The sequence below is a fragment of the Cajanus cajan genome, chromosome 10, assembly GCF_000230855.2.
Source record: "Cajanus cajan strain Asha chromosome 10, NIPB_CcT2T_4, whole genome shotgun sequence".
Classification (NCBI taxonomy): domain Eukaryota; kingdom Viridiplantae; phylum Streptophyta; class Magnoliopsida; order Fabales; family Fabaceae; genus Cajanus; species Cajanus cajan.
The window spans coordinates 46,839,979-46,864,865 of NC_138526.1; the positions used below are offsets into that span (position 1 = coordinate 46,839,979).

Consider the following 24,887-nt stretch of genomic DNA (forward strand, 5'->3'; position numbering starts at 1 on the left):
ATAAAATTTAAAATATAATATATATATATATATATATATATATTTAACATAACATTTATTTGTGTGTATACTTTATTATAAATTTTAATTATATATCATAAACATTTAATATTTGCATTTTAAATGATAAAATACTAATTCAATTTTATTCGTGTCAAGTTATATGTTTCTATTTTCAAACATTCAATATATCACGGAACATGTTCTTTTAACATATAGCACTTGCATTACAACGACGTATCAATAACTATTTAAAAATAATAAATGGAAAATCACTGGTCAATGGATTACCTTGTCAATCCCTTTTGTTTTATCCAACCGAATACGATTGATAATTGTCCGAGCATATTAAAGTTGAGTAAATTGATTTTGAATTTAATATTTTGTTCCAACCACTTCACACTCTCTCTCTTTCTTAACTTCAAGCGAGCGTGTGGTTTAGCGGTAGGTGTTGATCTACGTAGGTTAGAGATTCGAATCCTATTTTGTGTATGCAACCACATTAAATCTTAGGGTCAGCTATCTCACTTTCTGAATAAAATTTTATATTATCTAACAGATTATTAAAAATACATAGCTCAACAAATAAAGGGGTATATTATCATTTTTCTCATTTTTGTGCTAAAGACGAAGGCCAAAAATTAAAGTTTTATTTTTTGGGAGATGATATTTATTATGTTTAATTTTTTGTTTTATTTTTCAATGAGTGATGTGGTTATCAATCGTGTTCAGATGAATAAGAACAAAAGGATTAGTATTGACCGAACTTTTCAATTATTCTTTTGTTTTGGTATCAACTATTTTAAGATGAGTAATTGTAACGTTATACGTTTTCATAATTAAATTAATTATATATTTTTTAATATTTGGGTCATTAATTATATATATATATATATTGTTTTATTGATTATTTGAGAATTATGATATAATATATTATTTTATATTATTATTATTTTAATCAAGTAATGAGAAGAGATATGCAATGTTATATATATATATATATATATAAATACGTAACTATAGTTAAGGTTGAGTTATCGTAAATGAGTTAATGGAGGTTGAGTTAGGCTTTAAATTAAAAAAGAGAGACATGTCATTATCTTATTTTTACACTCTAAATAATTAAAAGGAAAGAAAGCAAGAAGAGATCATCTCATACACTCATATTCTTCGCATTTTTCTAATTGAGGTAAAAGGGATTGAGAATTCTTGCTATAGAACGTAGAAGTAATTGTTAGGTAGCGAGATTGACCTCTAGCTAATCTCTTTGTGTTGCATGCATTACATGAAGGAGAAAATCTCACTTGTTTTATTTTCTTATTTGTTGTCTTCCACGTGATTCTATTAGTTTTGAAATGTTGTAATTTGCGATTATATATGATTAATTTTGCATACTAAGTCTTTTCTTGTATGAATTGAGTTGCTCAGGATTATTGTGAGTAATTAATAGAGATGTGTAATGGTGTGTAACGAACCGCCATAGTTCCTACACTTTGTGGAATCGCACTACTACTAGTGAACTAAGAGAATATAGAAACTGAACCACTCATACATACATGTGTATAAATATAAATATAATAACTACGTTTCTATGTACAAAATATAGCACCATATATGTACAGTCATCCCAAAATCATAATCTCCTAGTATCGGTCAAGCACACACAATAGTTACCCAAGAAGGTAACTTTGACACTAGGACAAAACTCCTTCTCTCGCAGCGGTCACCTCAACTCCAAGCTAGCCCTGACATGCTCCCATACAAGGTATGATCATCGCAATCCATCCACATGATAACAGAAGGATAAGCTAGAGTTCAATAAACAATCATACAAGTATAAAACAAAATCTATACTACATATTCATCCAATCAAGTTCCAAAGGAACTCTCATCTCAATCAATCATCAATTCATCAAACATGAAGTCACACCACACACTTCATCATAACAACAATCATGCAATAACATGCAACTCATGACAGATAGCAATGCATATCAATCATCTAATGCATCGTCATGCATATACCTAGGAGATCTCCCTAACAGTAGAGCCGTATAAGTGACATCTCAATCATACCGAAATCACCCCAGCCATTTTCACGTCCAATGCGCTCACTTAGTCACAGTTAAACAAGATATAAATCCTCACTCGAGTTTACTCGGATGATGTCACTTACACAATTAGAAGTCCGGTTCCACCGTCAGGTATAGCACAGCTGGGTACAGGCTTACCACGACCTTGGCATGCATTATCAAATCACTTGTGAAGTTCGCCCACCGACTATCCGCAAGGAACCACACCTTTCCCAGTACTTGGTTAAGGGAATAACCCTCGACCTCATACTCCGCTCAACCACTAGCTAAGGACTTAGAGGAGATTCACCCAAACTAGTGGCCTACCTGAACACCACTCTCGCGTGCTCCAACACACTTCGCGCATCAAATCACGTGACCCAACTCCGAGGCCGAGCACGCTTCGGCCGAACACTCTCAACCCGAGCACTCTCGCGTGCTCCAACACACTTCGCGTATCAAATCGCATGATCCGACTCCGAGGCCGAGCACGCTTCGGCCGAACACTCTCAAGACGAGCACTCTCGCGTGCTCCAACACACTTCGCGCATCAAATCACGTGACCCAACTCCGAGGCCGAGCACGCTTCGGCCGAACACTCTCAACCCGAGCACTCTCGCGTGCTCCAACACACTTCGCGCATCAAATCGCGACCCAACATTCCGAGGTCGACCACACTTAGGTTGAACACGCTGATGCCGAGCACTCTTGCGGATTAAATACGCGTATCAAATCGCATGATCCGACTCCGAGGCCGAGCATGCTTCGGCCGAACACTCTCAAGACGAGCACTCTCGCGGATCAAATACACTTCGCGTATCAAATCGCATGATCCGACTCCGAGGCCGAGCACGCTTCGGCCAAACACTCTCAAGCCGAGCACTCTCGCGTGCTCCAACACACATTGCACATCAAATCGCGTGACCCAACATTCCGAGGCCGAGCACGCTTCGGCCGAACACGCTCAAGCCGAGCACTCTCGCGGATCAAATACATCGCGTATCAAATCGCATGATCTGACTCTGAGGCCAAGCACGCTTCAGCCGAACACTCTCAAGACGAGCACTCTCGCGGATCAAATACACTTCCGCGTATCAAATCGCATGATCCGACTCCGAGGCCGAGCACACTTCGACCGAACACTCTCAAGCCGAGCACTCGCACGTACTCTAGCATTTCGAGGCCGAGCACGCCTAGGCAGAGCACTCCTGAGCCGAACTCACACCAAGCATTAATCCGCGAAAAACATGAATTTAAACCCCCTTCGGTCGAGCATACCATTCGGTTGTGTTTATATTACTAGGCGTTAATGAATATGACAAAATTAGAAAGTAAAATATTCCATTAAAGTATGGCCAATCAGTACGGCTACTTACACAAAAAATCATCTTTGTCCACGACGCCAATGGCCGATCACAAAAGGCACTAATGGCCTGATTACAAGCAAGCAAAAAATTCTAACCCTAACCTACTACCACGAGAATCAACCTCTTACACCGCGGCCGAGTCCTTCGAATTCCCATCGCCGACCACATCAATGATCGGCTCCTCCTCCCTTGCCGGTGGGGCCTCTTCGTCAGGCTGGGCACCCTGAGGGAACTCGGCGTAACTTATGAACTTTCCACCGTAGAAATCCCGACTAACATCAAAATTGAAGTCAGCCGGGACCTCACAAAAGTAGAAGGCCTGTCGCATAGCATGTTGGAAGCCGGCATCATGCTGGTCGAGGAATTTCTCGGTGGCCTTGGCTTCGAACTTGGTAGCGGCCTCATTTAGCCGAGCAATCTCGGCAGCTGCAGCGGTGGCCTCGACTTTCATTTTCTGTACCGTCAACTTCAAGTCGTCGGCCTCTCTCCTATGGGCGTCGGCTGCCCTCTTCAGTTCTTCGGCCGACTCGGTGACTTTGCATTGGTGGTCAATGCCTCCTTCAACGTCACCTCAGCCTCCTTAAGCCGCCCCTGCAACCTCTCCTCGGAGACAACCGACCTCATCATAACATGCTTAGCAATTAGGGAGGACGTTTGGCACAAGGAAATTCGAACCGGCCATGACCACCGAGGTTAGCAAAACCGACTACACTAGGAACATGCACACTACTACTAGCGGTCGGAAGCAACATCTGCCACTCCACGTCGAGAACCACAACCCTATACAATTAAAACGTCTTCGTCTTTCCCATCATCGACGCTGCGGGGGTTGTATACCGTATGGTGGATGACTAGGCCGAATATCCAAGTTCGTGGCCGACTAGGCCGAATACCTGAGTTCATGGCCGACTAGGCTGAATACCCGAGTTCGTGGCCGACTAGGCCGAATACCCAAGTTCGTGGACGACTAGGTCGAATACCCGAGCCCACCGACCACTCACAATCTGAACGAAACGTGTCGGTGTGCTCGGCCAAGTCACGGATTTACGCCAGGATAATTATGGAGAGGTTAATTTTTGTAATGCACCGGATTAGCCCCCTAATTTCCCGGGGCCCAGTCCTTAATCGCGACCCAATAAGAATCACTATAAATAGGACCCCAGCAAGGTACGTAACTAACTTTCAACTACCACATTTATTACGCCGATCACTTACTTGAGCGTTGGAGTGTCTTTGCAGGCACACCCCCCTCACATCGGACTACCCGGATAGGAACGAGAAGACCGAGACCCAGGATCAGACCCGCTACAACAAGGATAAGTGAAGTGTGTATCCTAACACAGGAACAATTGTTTTTTTTATTATTTTTGTCTTTGATTCTTTTTAAATTTGAATGTATGAATTTTTTTTTTAAATCTTATCAAATATCAAAACTTCACAAAATCCCACAGAATTCATTAAAATCATGATTTAAAAGTCTTGCAGAATCCATTAAAATCCTGATTTTAAGTCTTATAAAATTCTGTAAAATCTTAAAAGTCATGAAAATCCTGCAAAGTCTTTTAAAATCCGCAGAATTTTTTTAACTAAAAAAGTCTTTTAAAATCCCAACCCAATACACCCCCTTAAGATTTTGATTTAAGATTATTAGAAAATAATTTTTTTTTGCATACCAAAACCCCTTAAAAGTATATTCATATTTAATATTTAAACATAATTTTTAATATAATAAGTAGATCCGCTTCATGTAATATTTTAATAATATATATTATCTGTTTTTGAAATTACACAAGTAACAGATTTATTAAATATATAGTTATTATAAATTAGTTTCAAATTATTTTTTCATGAATAAATAATTTTATAATTTCTTTTTCATGAATTGAATAAATATACCTCAATATTTTTTGTTTATCATTTAATTTTTACGTTGAAGGAGAATTAAGTTTTAAGTTTGCCAACTAAAATATATTTAATGAAGTGGACACCAAAATTTTATTTTAGAAAGAAATATTAGAAATCTCTACAATGTCTACTAAAAATAGTACCTAAATAAAATTATTTAAAAAAGTTATAGAAATTCATATTTAATGTATAGAAGTTGATTAAAATTTATAATAAATTATATATATATATATAATGTTTAAATATATAAATTATATTTAAAATAAGTATACATAAATATTTAATTTATTTATTGATAATTATGTAATTATTAATATTTAATTTATAAATAATAACGTTAAATAAAAAATAAATTAGAAAATATTCTTACAGCTCCTCTCATTCGAGAAAATCTTTAAAAATATTATTGTTTGAAATAGGAATTCGTGTTTAATATATGAGGATAATTATAATTTGACTATTTTGAAAATTTGAAAACTTATTAAAATTATTTAAATACAAAATTCAACAAAAAATGTTACATTATAGTTGTTTCATTTCATTAAAGTAAAAAATATTAACAAATATCATTAAAATGTAAAAATAAAATAAACTTTAATAATATTAGTAAAATTGACAAGGTTAAAAAATAATTAGATATAAGGAAAATAATAGAGAAAAATAGAGATATAAGAAGGAGACAAAGAGGAGAGGAAGAGGAAGAGAGAGGTAGTGAAAGTGAGAGAAGAATAAATAAAATTAGAAGGACAGAAAAAAAAAAAGAGAAAAAAACAAATATTTTTTGTTTTAAAAATACATATTATGATTTTTATATACATTATTTTTTTTTCTTAACACACAAAAGTTGAATTCCTACTCTTTTATGAAAAAATAGGATAAAAATAATTTTTAGAAAATTATATTTTTATATTATTTTTTAAAAATAACTATTAAATATGAGAAACTATATTTGATTTAAGATTATTGGAAAATAAAATTTTTTTTGCATACCAAATACCCCTTAAAAATATATTCATATTTAATCTTTAAAGTTTAAACATAATTTTTTAATATAATAAGCAGATCCGGTTTGTGTAATATTTTAATAATATATATTATTTGTTTTTGAAATTACACAAGTAATGGATTTATTAAATATATAGTTATTATAAACTAGTTTCAAATTATTTTTTCACTAACATCATGAATAAATAATTTTATAGTTTTTTTCATGAATTGAATAAATATACCTTAATATTTTTTGTTTATCATTTAATTTTTACATTGAAGGAGATTTAAGTTTTAAGTTTACGCAATTATTATTATTATTTCGTATTGTTTTGTTGATGAAGACAAGTATTTTAGTATTTATTTATTTAAGTTATGATTGTTTTTACTTTTTACTAACAAATAAGGAATTATAAAATAAATTGATTAAATATAAAGGTAATAAAATATAAGAGAGGAAAAAAAAAATATAAACCTTGAATAGCTTTTGTTTTCAATTTTCATCATCCATATGACATGCATGTGAATGTGAATTAGGAAAAGCAGAAGAGTGATAGTAAAAATAAAGAAAAGGGGTTGATTTTATCCACCTGGTACGTAGGATATTTTGTCCCCAGTCTCTCAGAATTAGTATAAAAATAGGGAGAAAGAGAGAGTGAATCGCAAATCAGAATGCAGAGATCAGGATATGGATCGGAGGGAATATTCAGGTCTCTAAGGCCTCCACTTGTTCTACCAAAGGACCCAAACCTCTCACTCCTTTCACACCTCTTCACCAGAGTCTCTGCCTTTCCCTCCAAACCCGCACTCATCGATTCTCACACCGACCAAACCCTCTCCTTCGCGCAACTAAGGTCGCTAACCGTTAAACTCTCCCACGCGCTCCTGCGCCTCGGCGTCACCAAAAACGACGTCGTCCTCTTCCTCGCGCCTAACGACATCCGCTACCTCGTCTCCTTCCTCGCCGTCACCGCACTCGGCGCTGTCGTCACCACCGTCAACCCCGCCTACACCACCGCGGAAGTCTCCAAGCAGGCCAAAGACTCCAATCCCAAACTCCTCGTCACCGTCCCCGAACAATGGGACAAGCTCAAACACCTCCACCTCCCCGCCGTCTTCCTCCGCTCCCACGCGCCGGCGCCGCCCGAGGCCGGCCACACCTTCGACGCGCTGCTCGAGCTCGCCGCGTCGGCGACCGAGTTTCCGAGTGTTAGTGTGGCTCAGAGCGACGCGGCGGCGCTGCTGTACTCTTCCGGGACCACCGGTGTCAGCAAGGGCGTGATTCTCACGCACGGGAACTTCGTGGCGTCGTCGTTGATGATTGGAATGGACGATGAATTGGCGGGGGAGATGCACAGCGTGTTCCTCTGCGTTTTGCCGATGTTTCATGTGTTTGGTTTGGTGGTGATTTCGTACGCGCAGCTTCAGAGGGGGAATGCGGTGGTGTCGCTGAAGAAGTTTGAGTTTGAGCTTGTTTTGAAGACGATTGAGAGGTTTAGGGTGACGCATTTGTGGGTTGTGCCTCCTATTGTCCTTGCTCTGGCCAAACACGGTTTGGTTGATAAGTATGATCTTTCGTCGTTGAAGCATATTGGTTCCGGCGCTGCTCCTCTTGGGAAAGAGTTGATGGAGGAGTGTGCTAAACGTTTTCCTCGTGTCAGTGTTTGTCAGGTCGATAATTATTCTTGTTATTGGTTAAGGTTCTGTTTGGATATACTTATGTGGAAGTACTTTTAGGAGGAGGAAATTGAAGTGTTTGTTGCTGTGGTTTCAGGGATATGGAATGACTGAAACTTGTGGGATTGTTTCTGTGGAGAATCCGAGGATGGGGATTCGGAATAGTGGCTCCGCCGGGCCGCTAGTTGCGAGAGTGGAAGCTCAAATAATCAGTGTGGATACGCTGAAGCCCCTGCCTCCTGGACAGTTGGGGGAGATATGGGTACGGGGTCCTAACATAATGCAAGGTACACTTCTGATTGCACTGCACTGCACTGTTAAGTTTATTGTATTCTGTGATTGCTATGGTACAAGATGTATGCTGTCAGATCTGAGGGGAGAGGCTGAGGTAACCTTATTTAGAGCTTAGGTCATTAGCAATGGAACTTATTCCCTAGGCCAGACAGGTTAAATGCATCTGGTTTAATACTCTGCTTGAATCTGCTTATTCTGCTCTTAGCTGCTTTAGTTACATCAATTATACATTTCCTCTCGCTCTTTCTCATCAAGAAAACAATTACTTGCTTTTAGTTTGGTGATACTTAATATAGGCTTGTGGGGATGAATTCATCTGATCACTAAACTGTGGTGGAGAGCATCATTCTGGTATGTGTCTTGAAGTTTTATCTGACTTTTTGAGTGGGATTGTACTTCCGCCTCTTCCTGTTTCACCCAATAAAGTTTTGTCAACATATCTTTTACTAGACATTAGATCATTCATTCCATAGGTAATGACAGATTGCGTTTAATTACAAGTTTTAACTGTTTCATGGAATGTTGCCAACAAACTGTCTCTTTCGGTGAAAAGTTATAAATTTTATTGGCAAAACCAATTGAGCACCAGTGCATACTGGAAAATGTTGCTTCCAATATTCCATGTTCTTGTATTAAAAAATGTTATGGATCGGCTGATATGCTTGCTTATAATCAGCACCAGATATTCTTGTTAATTGAACGAATTTTTTCTTTGATTATTTGGTTCTTGCCATGGTAGAGCTGGTATACAGAACATAAAAAAGGCTATGAATATAAGTTACTTTGGTTGTTGGGAAATTAATTTTTGAACTCTATTTATGTTTGAAAAAGGTTAATGCTGATTTATTACTGGAAGGAGATTTATGTCGCGATGTATTGAAATTTGGACCAATGGTTTTGGTATACATGTCTGCGTTAGATATTCTAGACATCGAGGGTCGTTAGTTTACTTCGGATGCAGTTTGTTTTTTATAGGTTCAGAAGGAGTATTCCGTAGGGTTTTTTCATGTATGCAATTTAAGAAAGCTATTACAAAACATTTCAGGTTATCTCAACAATCCACAGGCCACAAGATTGACTATAGATAGAAAAGGATGGCTACATACAGGAGATCTTGGATATTTTGATGAGGATGGGCAACTTTTTGTTGTTGACCGTATCAAAGAGCTGATCAAGTATAAAGGTTTTCAGGTATGTAATCCAAATGTCGCGTCAATGGTGAATATACAATTTATCTGACATGTCTAAATGCATGCATGGTCACATGTCTGAAATCTTCCCCGTTTAGTATAGTAGAAACATAATCCGGTACTTTGGTAGTTTGGTGCGTTAAAATGTGTTCAACCCCAATTTGTACCGGAAAATCAAGTTTAGTCACTTCGGTGCATTATGTGTTTGCTGCTCTGCATAGGTAATTATTTGTGCTTTTAAGTTATTTTCTGGTGGAGGATTTTCACCCTAATGAATTATTTTGCTATTTGTCTCATCGTTCTAATTAGGTTGCACCCGCAGAACTCGAAGGGCTTCTTGTTTCTCACCCTGAAATACTTGATGCTGTTGTCATCCCGTAAGTTTCACATACACGATCTATATTTAATTATGTGTACAGAAAAGGTACCTCTTATGTTATTGGTAATTGGAATTCATGGTTGACTTTCATTCTGTAGATATCCCGATGCTGAAGCTGGTGAGGTTCCAGTTGCCTATGTCGTTCGTTCCCCCAATAGTTCACTGACTGAGGAAGATGTTCAAAAGTTTATTGCTGATCAGGTTAGAGGCTAGAAAAATGAGCAAGATGCTTGGTCTCTGACTTGCATTCATGAAATTATAAGATCTTTGACTTGTGAAGACAAGGTGTAAATCTGGTTCTAAAAATATAGTTCAAAGAGTAAAAAAGAATGCATGTTTTAAATAGAACTGCCTCTTTATGTTCTATGTTTACGTCTCATAAACCTTAACCCTCCGGTTCCTAATAGTAACAAAGGATTTGAATATTGTTTGCATGCTCATCAGGCATCACGTAATGCCTTAATACAACATTAGTTAAGCGTACCCGTTTTCACCACTTGTCAATTGTCAATTGATCTTATCTAAACGATGGTGTGCGTATTTTCTTTTGTTGACACCTTTTTGTATTTGTTTGCAGGTAGCACCTTTCAAAAGATTACGAAGGGTGACCTTCACCAATGCTGTTCCCAAGACAGCGTCGGGAAAAATTCTCCGAAGAGAGCTTATTGAGAAAGTAAGATCTAAAATATGATGTCGTGATATAATTTATTATTTCTTAAAACTATTTTCGGGGTAAATTGTGGGGTAGAATGCAAGTTCAGAGCAAATTCCGATAGATATGTATCTGGCTGGGACTAGTACTGGAACACTTGGATAAGGGAGTACTCAATATTTCTCAGAAAATATATCAACTCATGTAAAATAATTGCTTTGCTGTTAAATAAAATAAACATTTACTTTCTGTCAAAAAAATCAACATTTACTTCACTTTCATACTCCATTATTATTACTAGAAAAAAGTACTTCGTGATTTTTTTTTAATGTGGGTAGTTATTATTTTGTATATGCATTCTTTTTCTATTTTATCCTTAGATATATATTTGTGAAAAAAATAACACCAAAATGAAATATATAAAAAATATTCTTTTATATATTGTTATAGATTATTATTATTATTATTATTATTATTATTATTATTATTATTATTATTATTATTATTATTATTATATACTTTTGTGAAGTTTTGCTAGAACATCAAAATTTGAGTAAAATGAAAATTGTAGTAATCTTATTTAACTTTTTTTATTTTCTAAAATAAAGTTAAAAATTTCTATTCATTGTCCCATATTATTTATTGACTATAACTTACTACCTTACACTGTATTCAAACAAATTTTACTTTGATCATTGTACAGTTAGTTAAGGTGTTTCGTTCTTATAAATTAAGATTTAGAATTAAAGTTGATTTTTTTTGTGTTTTATATCTTTATATGAAGATTTATATTGAAAGTGAGATTCAAGATCTGTAATTTTATTAAAAATCTTTTAAAAAATGTGGCTGGCTATAATTTTGCTTTAAGTTGTATTTTGTTCTGAAATTTTCCAAACACAAACAAATTTTACTTTTACTTTTGGATACAAGTTTTTTAAACAAGTAAATTTTATAGTCTTATTATAATTATAATACGTGCCATACTTAACATTAACTAGTACATTATGTCATTATCCGTGTGTTTGTTTCTCCAATGGATACGCACGTTAAGTATTAAAATCACGCCAGTTGAGTGAAATAATATAAAAGCTAAGGATTGTAGCTTCAACCTGATTCGGGTTCAAAATAGTGTTTTAAAACCCGGACCGACCCGGCCGGTCGGACCGGTTAGACCGGGAACCAGTGGTCCAGCCGGTTCGAATCTGAAGTTGGATCGGTTATGCAGTCGACCCGTTTCAAACCGGATTGAACCGGTCAATTTTCCAGTTCAACCGGTGAACCGGTGGGTCAAACCGGTTCAACCACATTTTTTTCTTATTTTTTTTTAAATTTTTTTAAGGGACCATAAATCACAAAAATAATAATGAAAATTGAATCTCTTAATGAAAAAGTAAGGAGTCTTATTAAATATAACAATGACTACTTGTTCTAATATATTTGTTTGCAATATATACAACTTAAATAACTTTTATAGTATATTATTAATTTTAAATTATATATTTAATAATACAATATCTATGTAAATATTACATATATTATTTTGTGATATTAATTGCAAGCATATTATATATGTACATATTATTTATATTTTTAATTTGTATTAATATACTGTTTAACATGTAATTTTTTTATGTATTTTTTTACAAAATAAAAATAAAAATAATTTTAAATAAGATAGAAAAATTGAAATTTAAAATAAGATATGAATTTATTAAAATTTATAAGTATAAAATATATTTAATATAAATATTTTTTAATAAAAATTGAGTCATGCGGTTCAACTAGTGACCTACCGGTTCAACCTTTGACCCACTGACCCAGTACCTTAACCGGTTTGATGACCGGTCCGGTTTTTAAAACTATGGTTCAAATAGTTGTAACGCTCAGTTAAACGTGTCTTATCATCAGTATTTCAACTCGGATGTGACACCTTATAGTCTTATATGCCTACTATTTTATTATAGAAAAATACTGAATATTCGGGAATTTTTGCCAAAAACGACCTTACATTAATCTTGTCTATTATATTAAGAGTTAATCACCTATATATTATTAGTGTAAATTTTTTTATACTAACAATTAATCAGAGTAATTAATAGTACTTTTTTTATTTTAATTTAATTAAATGAGTAGATGAAAATATACTATTAACGGTTTTGATTGACTGTCGGTGTAAAAAAAATTTACACTGACAATATATAAATAATTAACTCTTATATTAATGCGTCCAAGTTGACCTGTGTTTCTAGGCCTTACTGTCAAGCACAATCATTGCAATAAATAGTTAGTGAACCATTGAGGAGAAAATCTTTATGTCTATATGTCAACGTTTTCTTTCTTCCTCTCTTTTGGAAGATTGGCAAGAATATGCACAAAGAACCCTAAAACAGATCGGGTTTCCATATACATCTCAGTTATTAGTTGATTGAACCGAAACAAGTGGTGAGAATAAGATAAAATAAAAGAAAATGCCAATATGGAACAAATGGTTAATGACTTTGAATAATTGGTTGAAGCTACCAAGATTTGGTCATGAGCACCATCGAAAAGGAGACCCATCTCTCCACAAATCTCAAGCTGATGAATTCATTCGCTATTCAACGCCCTTTTGGTATTATTGCTACTATTGGGAAAATTTAAACAGTATGAAATTGTTTCGCATGAACATGCTATATAAGGATAATGTTAAACGTTTACCCTGTTTTGGAACAGAGGAAAAAGATGATAGATATAAGATGTGTGTGGATCATTATCATTTCGATTCATATTATATTACTACTACTACTAAACACTCGTAACCCTTAATTAATCCACCATTTTATAAATATAATAGTTGATTGATCTCATGTTTTGGATTTGATTGAGACACTAAGCAGATTGTACCATACCAATGTTTCACGTTTAAATTAGTTCAGTAAACAAAATAATATATATGCTTGATTTACTCAAAAGTATTTTGTGAATTGATATGTTTTGGCTATCGCAAATGAGAATCAGCTAGAATTCAAGGATATGGAAGCCTCCTTTACTACTGGTGAAAAAAAAGAAGAAGAAATATATTATGAATTCTTCTACCATTCTTATTTATTGTGATGGTATTTATAAGGATTATAATTGCCAATCATTGGCTCTCTGCAAATGACAGCAACAGAAAATGGAATCTAATAATAGTAATAATATCCTAACAAACTCTAGCAATAATATCTATCAATGACACTTAAGAGTGAAGCAAAATAATCCTCTAAATGTGATTCACAATAGTTACTCAAAGTCATTCAAATAATTAGGCCTCCTTATGTTTCTCTTGGGCCTAACATCTTGGATTGGGGTGGCATTAAGGACTGGGTTGCTATCAGAATCAAAGTAAACTATATTTTATTTTTTAAAAAATGTTCACTAAACGTGAAAGTAAACACATTCTGTGCAATTTTTTTCTTTGTATTTAATCCTAAAATGAAAAATATTTTAAAAAATAGAAATGTTTTAGCAAACTATACACATCTTAATAAATAGGAAAATGCTGTATCCTTTTCCTTTACTGCAAGAGATGCGAAATTATAATTTGGTGTATGTTCTTAATGATGGTTTCATGAGAATGACATGTGTAATCTCCACTGGTAGAGTATTAATTGTTACGTAAAATTCATAATCTATATATATTATGAGTAATTTGTATTCTTATTAAAAAAATTACTTTAATGTGTGGTTTTTAAAATTGAGAGCTGGGACAAGTGTTTCCATCATCATTAATTATTGTTAGTATTAAAATAATGTTGGTCAACGAAAATATATTTTAAGTGTAAATTATTAATTATAAAATATTACGTAAATTATATTTATAAATAATTTTTTTAGAATTGAATTTAATAGTAATACACTATTTTACACAGTCAATCACTCAAAAATCACTGTTTATGAGTCAACAAATTAATCATTTATGATTGATTATAATATAAAACTATTTTACATTGTTGAAAATAAAAAATTTATCTTCTATTTTTTACGTATAATAATGAGAGAATATACAAAAATAATATAAGATAAATAAGAAAAAATTACAATTTTATTTAATGTGACTTGATTTCTCATGTTTATGTTCACAAAGATATTATATATATATATATTATATATATATATATATATATATATATAATTTAAAAACACCTCATAAATTTTATGAATAAAATGTGAGAATTCTTTCTAAATTTCTTTTTATGAAACTTGACAAATTTTTATTCACAATTTTGTAACAAAATTTAACAAACTCTTGTTAATATGACTCTCACTTTTACTTAAAACAATAATCCATGGGATGATTCTTTTCTTCTTCTCAACAATTTCCATTTATTGACCTAAAGTTCTAATTTTAAAAGAGAAAGTGAATTTCTAAAATAAATATAATATTTTTAATTTTAAATAATATCTTAAAAGATAAATAATATTATTTTATATATAAACAATATTTTAAAATTTTAAAATTTAAATTATTTTTCCAACGATATATCACCTTTAAACTTTCCCAACCTCTTAATATATGTAAAAGAAAAACCTCTAAAATTACTATAGCTAGTTTTTTTTTTTAATTTTTTAAATTTGACACAATTCAACTTAAGAAAATGTCATATCAATTTTTGAAAGTGCGAGAAAGTTATGAATATGTTGTAATGCATAAATATAAGTGGGCAGGAATCTGATTTGGGGTATAGATAGAAAAGTATGTGAAAATTGAAATTGAGCTCCCACTTATTTCATACATATCCACATCATATCTTTTTGGTACGCTACCAAGAAAGAAAATGCAGCCATCAATTAATTTTTTTCAAACTTTTCATCCCTTCTTTCCCTTCCCACTTTTTGAATTTTTGCTTCATTGGAATTCCAGTTTCCAAGTATGGTTGTTATGAAAAGTTGTAAAACAACGCATAAACAGCAGACACATTGTGTGGAAGCTCGTTGCCAGATTAAATTATATACTTCATAATAAAATTACCTGGCAACCATATCACACTCTTTTTAAATTTAAAGTTGAAACATAAAGACAACTTCAATATACGTGATCATCTGCAAATGTGTATAATGAAATAATTATAATGGCAAGGAAATGGAAATCTGGAAAATTGGTCTTGTTTGTATAAATTATTTAACAATGCATAGTGCAGTGTTGAGTGCTGACTACTGAAACTGGTTCAAGATTTGAAGCATCACACAGCCTTTTGTATGGCGGTTTCACATATTCTACACTTCTACCATTTTCTAGATTGTGCTGTACTAATTTTTACACCACTAAAATAGAAATAAAATAAACTTTTAAATGGTTTCTTTTTAAAAAATAAAATAATATTATAAATTATTTGATTCCAATAAAAAAATATCATTTCAAATATTCTGTTTAATTGATTAGATATTAATTTAATTGATTGATGTGTTAATTTAATCTATTAAATTTAAGTATTAGACTAAAGAAAATTTATATGCTCAATGGAAAGGGAGATCTTAATCAATTAAATTTTAACGTATTTGAATTTCGCGTTGTTTTGTTGCATATTGTTGCGGAACTTTTTTCCATTGAATCTACTGTTTCTTTTTTATTTCTTCCCTCGTTATCTAATCTCAACTCCTCAACTAAATAATTATATTTCATTTTTTTTTCTACTCTATTTCCACTTTCTTATCAGTTTCTCACTTACTAAACTTATCAATAAATTCTATAAATTGTGCAAAATAAAATAAAATTAAAAGCCAAAATAACATTATTATATCATTCAAAATATAATAAACACCAGAAATGTTTATACAAGAATTTAGCATAATACAAATTTAGATTATGTGTTATAATACTTCATCACATTCTATCTTTAACCACTTAGCTATAATTCAAAGCAAATACACCGACTATAGGTATACTTTATAATTTACCAAGTATAACAAGTTTGACTATTCCCTCAAAATAAAGTACGCCACTTTTGTTCCTATCTAAGTGCTTATGATCTACACTATATGAATTTAGAGTTTAACAATTATATGTTGTAACTATACAAAATTTTTACATTATTAACCAATAAAAGTCATAATTATTATAATCACTATAAAAAAAAACTTATACAATAATCTACATTCTATAATATTATAATATTTATTATTAAAAATTACTTTTATTTATTGATATATAATTAAAAAATATATAATATATATTATTAAATTTTATTTAAAATTAATATTAAAATTGTGTATAATTATATGTTAAATAAATTTATACTTATATATTTTATACTTATAATAACATTTTTATATATTATTGTATGTAATATTTATTATAGCAAATTTTTTAAGATAATTATTTTAAAAATTAATAAAATTATTATAATGATGATTTGTAATTAAATAATTATATAAAATTATTTTCCATTCACAATACATATACGAAATATATTATATATTTATGTATAATATATCACTTGTTCTTGGTATCTACCTTCAACTGTTTCTCATCACAGTTGCACTCAATAAGCAACTAGAGAGTTCCAAAAACCAATTCAAAAAAGGTTGATGCAAGCATATATTACTGGGGTAGGTGGATGCAGGAGGTTTCAAACTGACCCAAAAAGATGCTTTATATTCTTACGGAAGCTATATTGTTATCAGATCATCAAGCGAATAGAATTAGGCAGATATTACACCTTGTTTTGATCATAACCCTATTTCAAAAGTACTTTTTTATATATAAATAAAATTCCATATCATTAAAACGAGAAAAACAATAAACAAAAATTTATAAAATATATATACTTTATTAGTACAAGAATTTTTAAATAATGAAAAAAATAAATCATGAAAGTTTAAAGTTTAAAACATAATATTATATATGAAGAATAAAATAAAATATAAAAAAAAAAAAAACACATCTCATCACTTGTCAACCTAAATAATTATGTGGTGATTAGTCATTTCGTGTGACAAAATTAGCCTATTATATCTACATTATATTTAACTCGCTACATGAACTCGAAATCGAAAGTATTTTTATCATTTAAAAATTTGTTTAAATATTTGTTAGTTAAAGAAGCTCAAAATTAATCAAAATAATATATATATATATATATATATATATATATATATATATATATATATATATATACATTAGAATTTGAGTATGTGAATTGGAATTCCTAAAAGTACTTTCAATATTTTTATTTTACATATAGATTAAATTGAATTCTCGTGATATCACATCAATCTGAATTATCATGACCAAAACTAGGGCATAATATTGTCTCTCATAAGTTTTGTCATTATTCTTCCATTTGGGAAAAAGGGGTAAATGGGGTTGAGAGAAGGGACAAACATAGATTCCTAAGGTATTTCAAAGATAAGATAAGACTATATAATGTTGATTGGCCAGATGTCTATTCAAACCAAAACCATGGGCTGAAAAACAAGTGATGGTTCCATCATTTCTCTTCTCTGAAAATATCTAAGGGAAAGAAGTAATAGCATTAATTCAGTTGTGACATTTTCATAACTATAATACACTTAGAATGGGATTGGGAAGGAAGAAGATGAATTCTCAAGTCCTCTCCAGGACTTACTACAGATGAATTTTGGAATCACTAAAAAAGGACCCTAAATTATTAACGGTTCTTACCCTCCTAGGCCAGTAGTATCCTCCTACTCATTTTGAAAGGCTGAAACCCTTTCAGATCAACCCTCTTGTTACATTAACAATATAGAGCAGTAGCTTTAATTAAAAGTGTTGAAATTAAGTGTGAACCAAAGTCTCACATTGATATTGGGGAATTTTTAACATCGGGGAGCACTCCACATAATAGGTAGTGAATAAGTCTTACAAGTGAGCTTGACACTACAACATAACCTAAAACCTTAAGATAATAGGTAAGTGAGTCTTTCTCACTTATATATTACTCAACATGTCCAACTCTAACCAATATGGAACTTTGCTTTACGCTTGAATTCCAACAAAAAGAAAATAGGTATGTTCAAAGTTTTTAAGTTATGGTCGCAGTTTGATCACAATTGATCCTTTAAGTTTGTGAAGACCCTGAAAGCAAATGTTACTGATCTCGTCATCAAATTGCATTTGCGATGCAACAATTGAGCTAAAAAAATCTTAATTTTGAAGCTGAAATTGTAGGTTTATAGTCAATAGATATCGTACATCATTCCTCCCTATTAAATATAAGTATTTTTTTGAACTAATTATCATATTATTTGATGTATTATTCTTGGCCTTTTCTGATATTATATATATCCTACAAAAATCTCAAAGTTTTTTATGCATGAATTCATGCCCAGAGGAATCTGATTTCAGGCATCTATATATGTTTTATTTTATTTTTTTATAGTTTAAAGTGAGATAATAAATTTAAAAAAAAAAAAAAAAAAAAGAGGTGGAAACAGACATTAGCACCTACTTATTTCACATATAACCTGTCATACGTCTCCATTTTCCATATCTTTGGTAAGCTACCCAAAGAGAAAATACATGCATCGCTTAATTCTTTACAGACTTTTCATTCTTATTTATTCCATCTACTTGTTCCCTCTTTTTGAATTTGCATGCTGAAATTTCAACGGAATTCCAAGTTTGAACAAAGAAAAGTTGTACCAACACATAAACAGGCTCACATACACATTACGTGGAAGCTCTCGTCGCAACGCAACCAAAGTAAACAGAAAAGGATGACTACACATTAATTAGGCAAAATAAAATAAAGTTGAACAGCTGACAATTGTGCATCTTTGTATATATTCCAATTGCCTACAACTAGAATAGCAACATAAGAAGGTATTCAAGTCAACAAAGGCAGCTTCAACATGAGTATCTGACTAACTGTCTGCAAAAACTGTTTCGTAATTAATTAATATGGAGAAGTAACCCTTTTATTAGGTAAAGAAGGATGCAGTATATAATCATGTGATGATGCATAGTTCAGTGCTGACTATTTGATTGGTTGAGATTCGAAGCATCATAACTGAACTCATCTTAAATAAAGTCGAGTTACACCGCCTTCTGTATGGCAGTTTCATTCTAGAGACTTTTCTACCCTCTTTTTTCTAGATTGTTCTATGTACTGCACAAAGTGCTAGTTGATAGCTTTCCCTTCTAAATATTTCCAAATATCTCTCTTTCACCATAGCTTCTAGGCGTAACTTTCAGAGACTCTGCAGAATTATAAACAACATATATATGTATACGCAAGCATTTTACTGCGTTGTGTATGCAGCAGGTTGAATTGCAACTACACTTCCCAAAGGAATTAACGTATACAGTCAGTAGAAGTGCTTCTCTGAGAAAATAAACAACATTTTTTTAGTGGAAAAGTTCTAATAAAATATAAAAATATATTTAAGAATTTATTCACTAAAAACAACTCTTTATTTTTAATAAAAAAAAATTCTATAAAAAACAACTATTCTAAACAAAATTTATATATCCATTGATTTACTGAATTAGCCATGTGTATGATTGTTCTTTGATCGTCAAGCCAAGAGAAACAATATATGAATTTCACCTAGTTTCGTATAAGATAACATCATCTGTTTCATCACTTACTGGCATGGCACACTAGGGCATGATATGCTCTTTGGCAAATTTTCTCTCCTTCTATCAATCTTTCATATATTCTTACATCCGGGAGCGGAGGGAGTAAATGGGGTTTAGGGTATATATTCCGAAGCTGGAATAACCCCAAAGTGGAGAGAAAACTTTATCTTGTTAATTGATTAGAAGTCCTTTCAAGCAAGAACTATTGGCTGAGAAACAACTGAGAAAGGTTTCGTTATTTCTCTTTAATCCAAGGGAGTACTACTACCACTTTTCGTAAAGCATAACAAACAATTAAGTGGTTGTAGGAATTAATTATGTTTCGTCATTTTCATAAGTATAAATACGCTTAGAATGGACAGGAAAAAACCGGATTTTACTTACCTCGTGTATGGCTTTCTGCTGATGAATTTTTAAAATCACTCCAAAAAAAAAAACTTAAATCAGGAATGGAGTTTCTCTCCTTTTTTATGTTTATTTATTGTTTATTACTTTAGTTTTAGATGTACAATAAATATTAATATTTTTATGTTTGATATTTAATATTATTTATATAGTTAAAATTATTTTGAAAAATGGAGAGATTCAAAATCCTAAATCAGCTAGGAACCCCCTTTACAGCCTCTGATTAAAATGACAATAATATTAAGCAGGTAATTTAATTTGACTCCTTTTTATTTTTATTATCAAACGCTTGATAGGGTAAAGGAAGCAGTTAGTTCAACAAAACATACATTTCATTCTACACACACTTGTCTAAATTTTAACATAAAGGATTTGACTCCACCTCCATATTTAGATCTAGATCTGCACAAGAAGCTTGTTTGTGTGTATATGCCACAATAAATAGTATATATTGCAGAAGCACAGCACATAAAAGAGGGACGTTGTGTATGAAAGAAGAGCTAATAATCTTACCTTTATATATATAATCCAAACTTGAAAGCAGAAAGAGCTGCAACTCCACAGAAACAGCTCCAGCACAGTTAAATCAAAGTCAATAATAGCATTCACCTGCAGATGCACCTGCACCTTGTTCTTGTTTATGTTACATTGCAGGGAATAAACCAAGCAAAGTGCAGCTGCAAATGCAGATAAAGGCGATATATTGGCGCATCAATGGCTTTGCTAGTGAAAGGGATTGAGAGAAAGTGAGAAGAATGAGACTCAGAGTCACACACTCAAATATCGAAGGATGTGGGACATGCCTATGTTCATTCCTTTTATGGAAACAATAATAACATCTATATATTTCTTTAATATATATATCTTTTTCACCTTATTTTTTATTCGAAAAATAATAATTTTTATGTTCAAAATATCTCTTTCTGTATTTATTATACAAAATTGAGTGTACAGTGGTCATTCTGCTAAAAATGAGGAGGGAGAAAGCATACATAGTTTAGTAAAAATGATGATTCCAGATAGGTTTATGAGGGCCTTTAAGCACACAAAATATGAGGAGCGGATAAGGATGGATGTCCATTATTTATTTATAATTTGTTTTTGTTGTGATATCTAAAGCTATAGCTAGAAAGAGAAGTCTAAGGAGATAAGTAACGTTTACAGTTTACACACACTCCAACATGCACGCCTTCCAACGGGATTTGGATGGAAAAGAGGGAGTGAAAAATGAGGGATTTGAAGAGAAAGTGAATGAAAAGTGAGGTTGTTTGGATTAAGAGAAAGTTTGTGAAAGTTTGTGAGTGAATTGATTGATGTGATAGATAAAAATGAATTTTTTAATTAATGATTATGTAAGATTACTATTTTGTCCTTAAGTTAAAAAAAGTTTATAATTACTATAATTAAAAGATAAATATAAAAATTTTAACTAAAAAAATAAATATAAAATATTAATTTAAAAATAATTTAATTTAAATATTTACTTTAAATTTAATGATAGATAAAAATTAAAAATTTTAGATAAATATGTAATTTACACTTTTACCCTTGGATTAAAAATGAGTATAATATTATTTATTGTAAATAATAATAATTACAATAAAATTATATTAATAAGTATAATTTATTAAAAAATAATAAATAATGATAGGAATTATAATAAATATTAAAAAATAATAAGAATCATAATAAATGTAACGACCCGGCTGGTCACTACACACACCACTGTACACCGGAAACGCCAGACAGAAAGGACAAGTATATAAATATAGGGTCTAGAATATAAATATATACAAAGTCCCTATCCGACTAGAGTTAGAGTGTACAAAAACAAAATACATTATCAACGGCTACACCAAGTAGCTGAAAACAACAAAGCATCAACAAGGATCCAGCTCCGCCTGCTAGATGTAGACTCACCACTAGCCACCCGCCTAACCCTGCTCTGCTCCCATACATAGTATGATCATCGCAGTCCAAACCACATGGAAACAACAAAGGGTAAGCTAGTGAAAAGAAATAACATACATATATATAAATATATGAATAGTAAACAGCTACCCCTATCAGCACAACAAATCAACACATCAATCAACTTAACAAAATTCATTTAAAGTACCACATCATTTAGCCATAACAGCACACATCTCACATCTTCAGCATACAACTCATCGATCTTACAGCATAATCAGCAATAAGCACACAATGTGTCGTCACGCATATCAACTCGGAGATCTCCTACAGCAACTCAGCCATTATGGCCTACAACAACTCAGCCATTATGGCCTACAACAACTCAGTCATTATGGCCTACAACAACTCAGCCATTATGGCCTACAACAACTCAGCCATTATGGCCTACAGCAACTCAGCCCTTATGGCTTACAACAATTCATATCAACATTCAACACAACACAACGTTGGCAACTTAACATATCAACTTGCAACACAACACAACTGTACAACTCAACATCAACATTCAACACAACTCAATTGTACAACTCAACATCAACTTGTAACACAACTCAACATGTCAACTTGCAGCACAACACAAATATACAACTCAACATCAATCAACTAAAATCATCCATTAGTCATCACATTATATTCGTCTACAACTCAACTAAGCATAAAACAACATTAACCAACATATAGAAATTTCTCAGCTCCGCGCCCGGCGCACTCATGGTCGCGCCCAACGCGGTATAACCAGAGAGCACCAGGGGCTAGCGCGCCTAGCGCAGGTATGCCTACGCCTGGCGGGGCTCAGCTAGAGAGCCCAAGGCTCACACGTGCCCAGCGCATGCCAGGCAGAGACTCCAAGGAGTCTCGTGCGCCCGGCATATCCATACCCGCGCCCAGCGCGGGGAAGGCAGAGACCTCCCCTTGGTCTCGCGCCCAGCGCAATTCAAATTGCGCCCAGCGCCCACAAGGCAGAGACTCCCAAGGAGTCTCACCGCGACAAGGGTCGCGCTCAGCACAGCACATCAATATCAGCATATACAATACAACACACAACATATTCAACATATAATACGGCTTATCCATATTGTTTACAACTCGTCTATCCTTTCAAATTACCCACCCAAACAACACCAATCAACCTAAGCACCTAAAACAACTTTGAACTTAACCAAATCACTAAATGGGAAATGACAACCTTCACAGAAAATAGCACATCATGAGTTATACTACTCCTACCATGTTCATCCTTATCTCATATGAAAGATAATCAAATTTCCTACAACTCTCATGAAGACACCAAGTCTTAATTCATTCATATACCTTGTTAAATATTCTAAAAACCGCAACAGCTATAGGTAAAGCTGGCAGCCTGACCCCTCTTCACTAAAACAACCATATCTGGAGTTCTAAAACTCCTTTTTGAGTGATTCGAGTGTCATTGGAAAGATAACATCCAAGGCTACAACTTTTATGAAGACTCTAAAGTCAAATTCTGAAACACAAATGCGCGCCCGGCGCGTTAAGTGCGCCCCCGGCTCAATTCTCAGCCAGAGACTTGCAATTTCTATTGCGCCCAGCGCTGTCCTCATCGCGCCCAGCGCTGTCCTTATCGCGCCTAGCGCGATTCACCCAGAAATTTCCCCATTTCAAGTCGAGCCCAGCGCGAATAATTGTGCCCGACGCATATTCAAACGGGAACCCTTACCTACTACAAAAATTTCATCAAAACCTGCGAAAACCAACATAAATCCCACATGCAAACCATCCAAAGTATCACATTTTCATCAATCGTCAAGAAAAACCCCTCATTTTCAACATGCAACCATTAAATCAAGAAAACCCCAAATTTTCACCCAAACCCCGGAAAACCCGAAAACAAATTTCTTCAATCTCAGCCCAAAATCAACGAATCATCAGTCCACAAATGAGTGTATGAACTCACTTTCAACAAATCATAGCCAAAACTAGCTTCCCTTACCTTGATGCAAGGATTCCGAGCTCCGGGAAGAAGGAACGGAGAAGGAGATGAAAAACGAGCTTGAACGGGAAAAAGGAGAAATGGAGGAGAAGAGAAGCTCCACGCCCACAGCTAGCTCCAAACACCACTAAACAGCACCTATGCTCACCCAAGAAGGAAAAATTAGCAAGTGAGTAGGAAGAGTTTGAAGAAGAAAGAGTGAATGAGAGAGTGGGAATGAAAGTGAGAGTTGAATGGGAGAGAAGAGAGTCACGGTTCTCACAATAAATAATAATGATACTAATTATAATAAATAATAATAATATTAATAATAATAGTAATAATAATAATATTTATAATAATAAATAATAATAACAAAATATATTATGATAATTATATTTTCTAACATTATTTTATTAATGTTTATGAAAGTGTTTTAATTTTATAAACATGTATTACTTTATTTTTTTTATAT

At 33.0% G+C, this 24,887-nt stretch overlaps 1 protein-coding gene and 1 long non-coding RNA gene across 2 annotated transcripts; one reads left to right on the plus strand and one right to left on the minus strand.

Moving 5' to 3' along the window:
• Positions 1-6,976: 6,976 nt before the first annotated feature.
• On the plus strand, positions 6,977-10,783 carry LOC109811616 (putative CoA ligase CCL7). Its single transcript, XM_020375401.3, has 6 exons — positions 6,977-8,002; positions 8,106-8,295; positions 9,348-9,493; positions 9,802-9,869; positions 9,970-10,072; positions 10,449-10,783. The coding sequence occupies exons 1-6, from the start codon at positions 7,004-7,006 to the stop codon at positions 10,560-10,562; spliced, it is 1,620 nt and encodes a 539-aa protein (XP_020230990.1). The 5' UTR covers positions 6,977-7,003; the 3' UTR covers positions 10,563-10,783.
• An 8,424-nt stretch (positions 10,784-19,207) lies between these two features.
• LOC145952849 (uncharacterized) lies at positions 19,208-21,887 on the minus strand. The gene is made up of 2 exons (XR_014430337.1): positions 21,004-21,887; positions 19,208-19,828 (listed from the first exon to the last, which is right to left on the minus strand). It is a non-coding gene; the product is annotated as an uncharacterized LOC145952849 (long non-coding RNA).
• Positions 21,888-24,887: the final 3,000 nt, after the last annotated feature.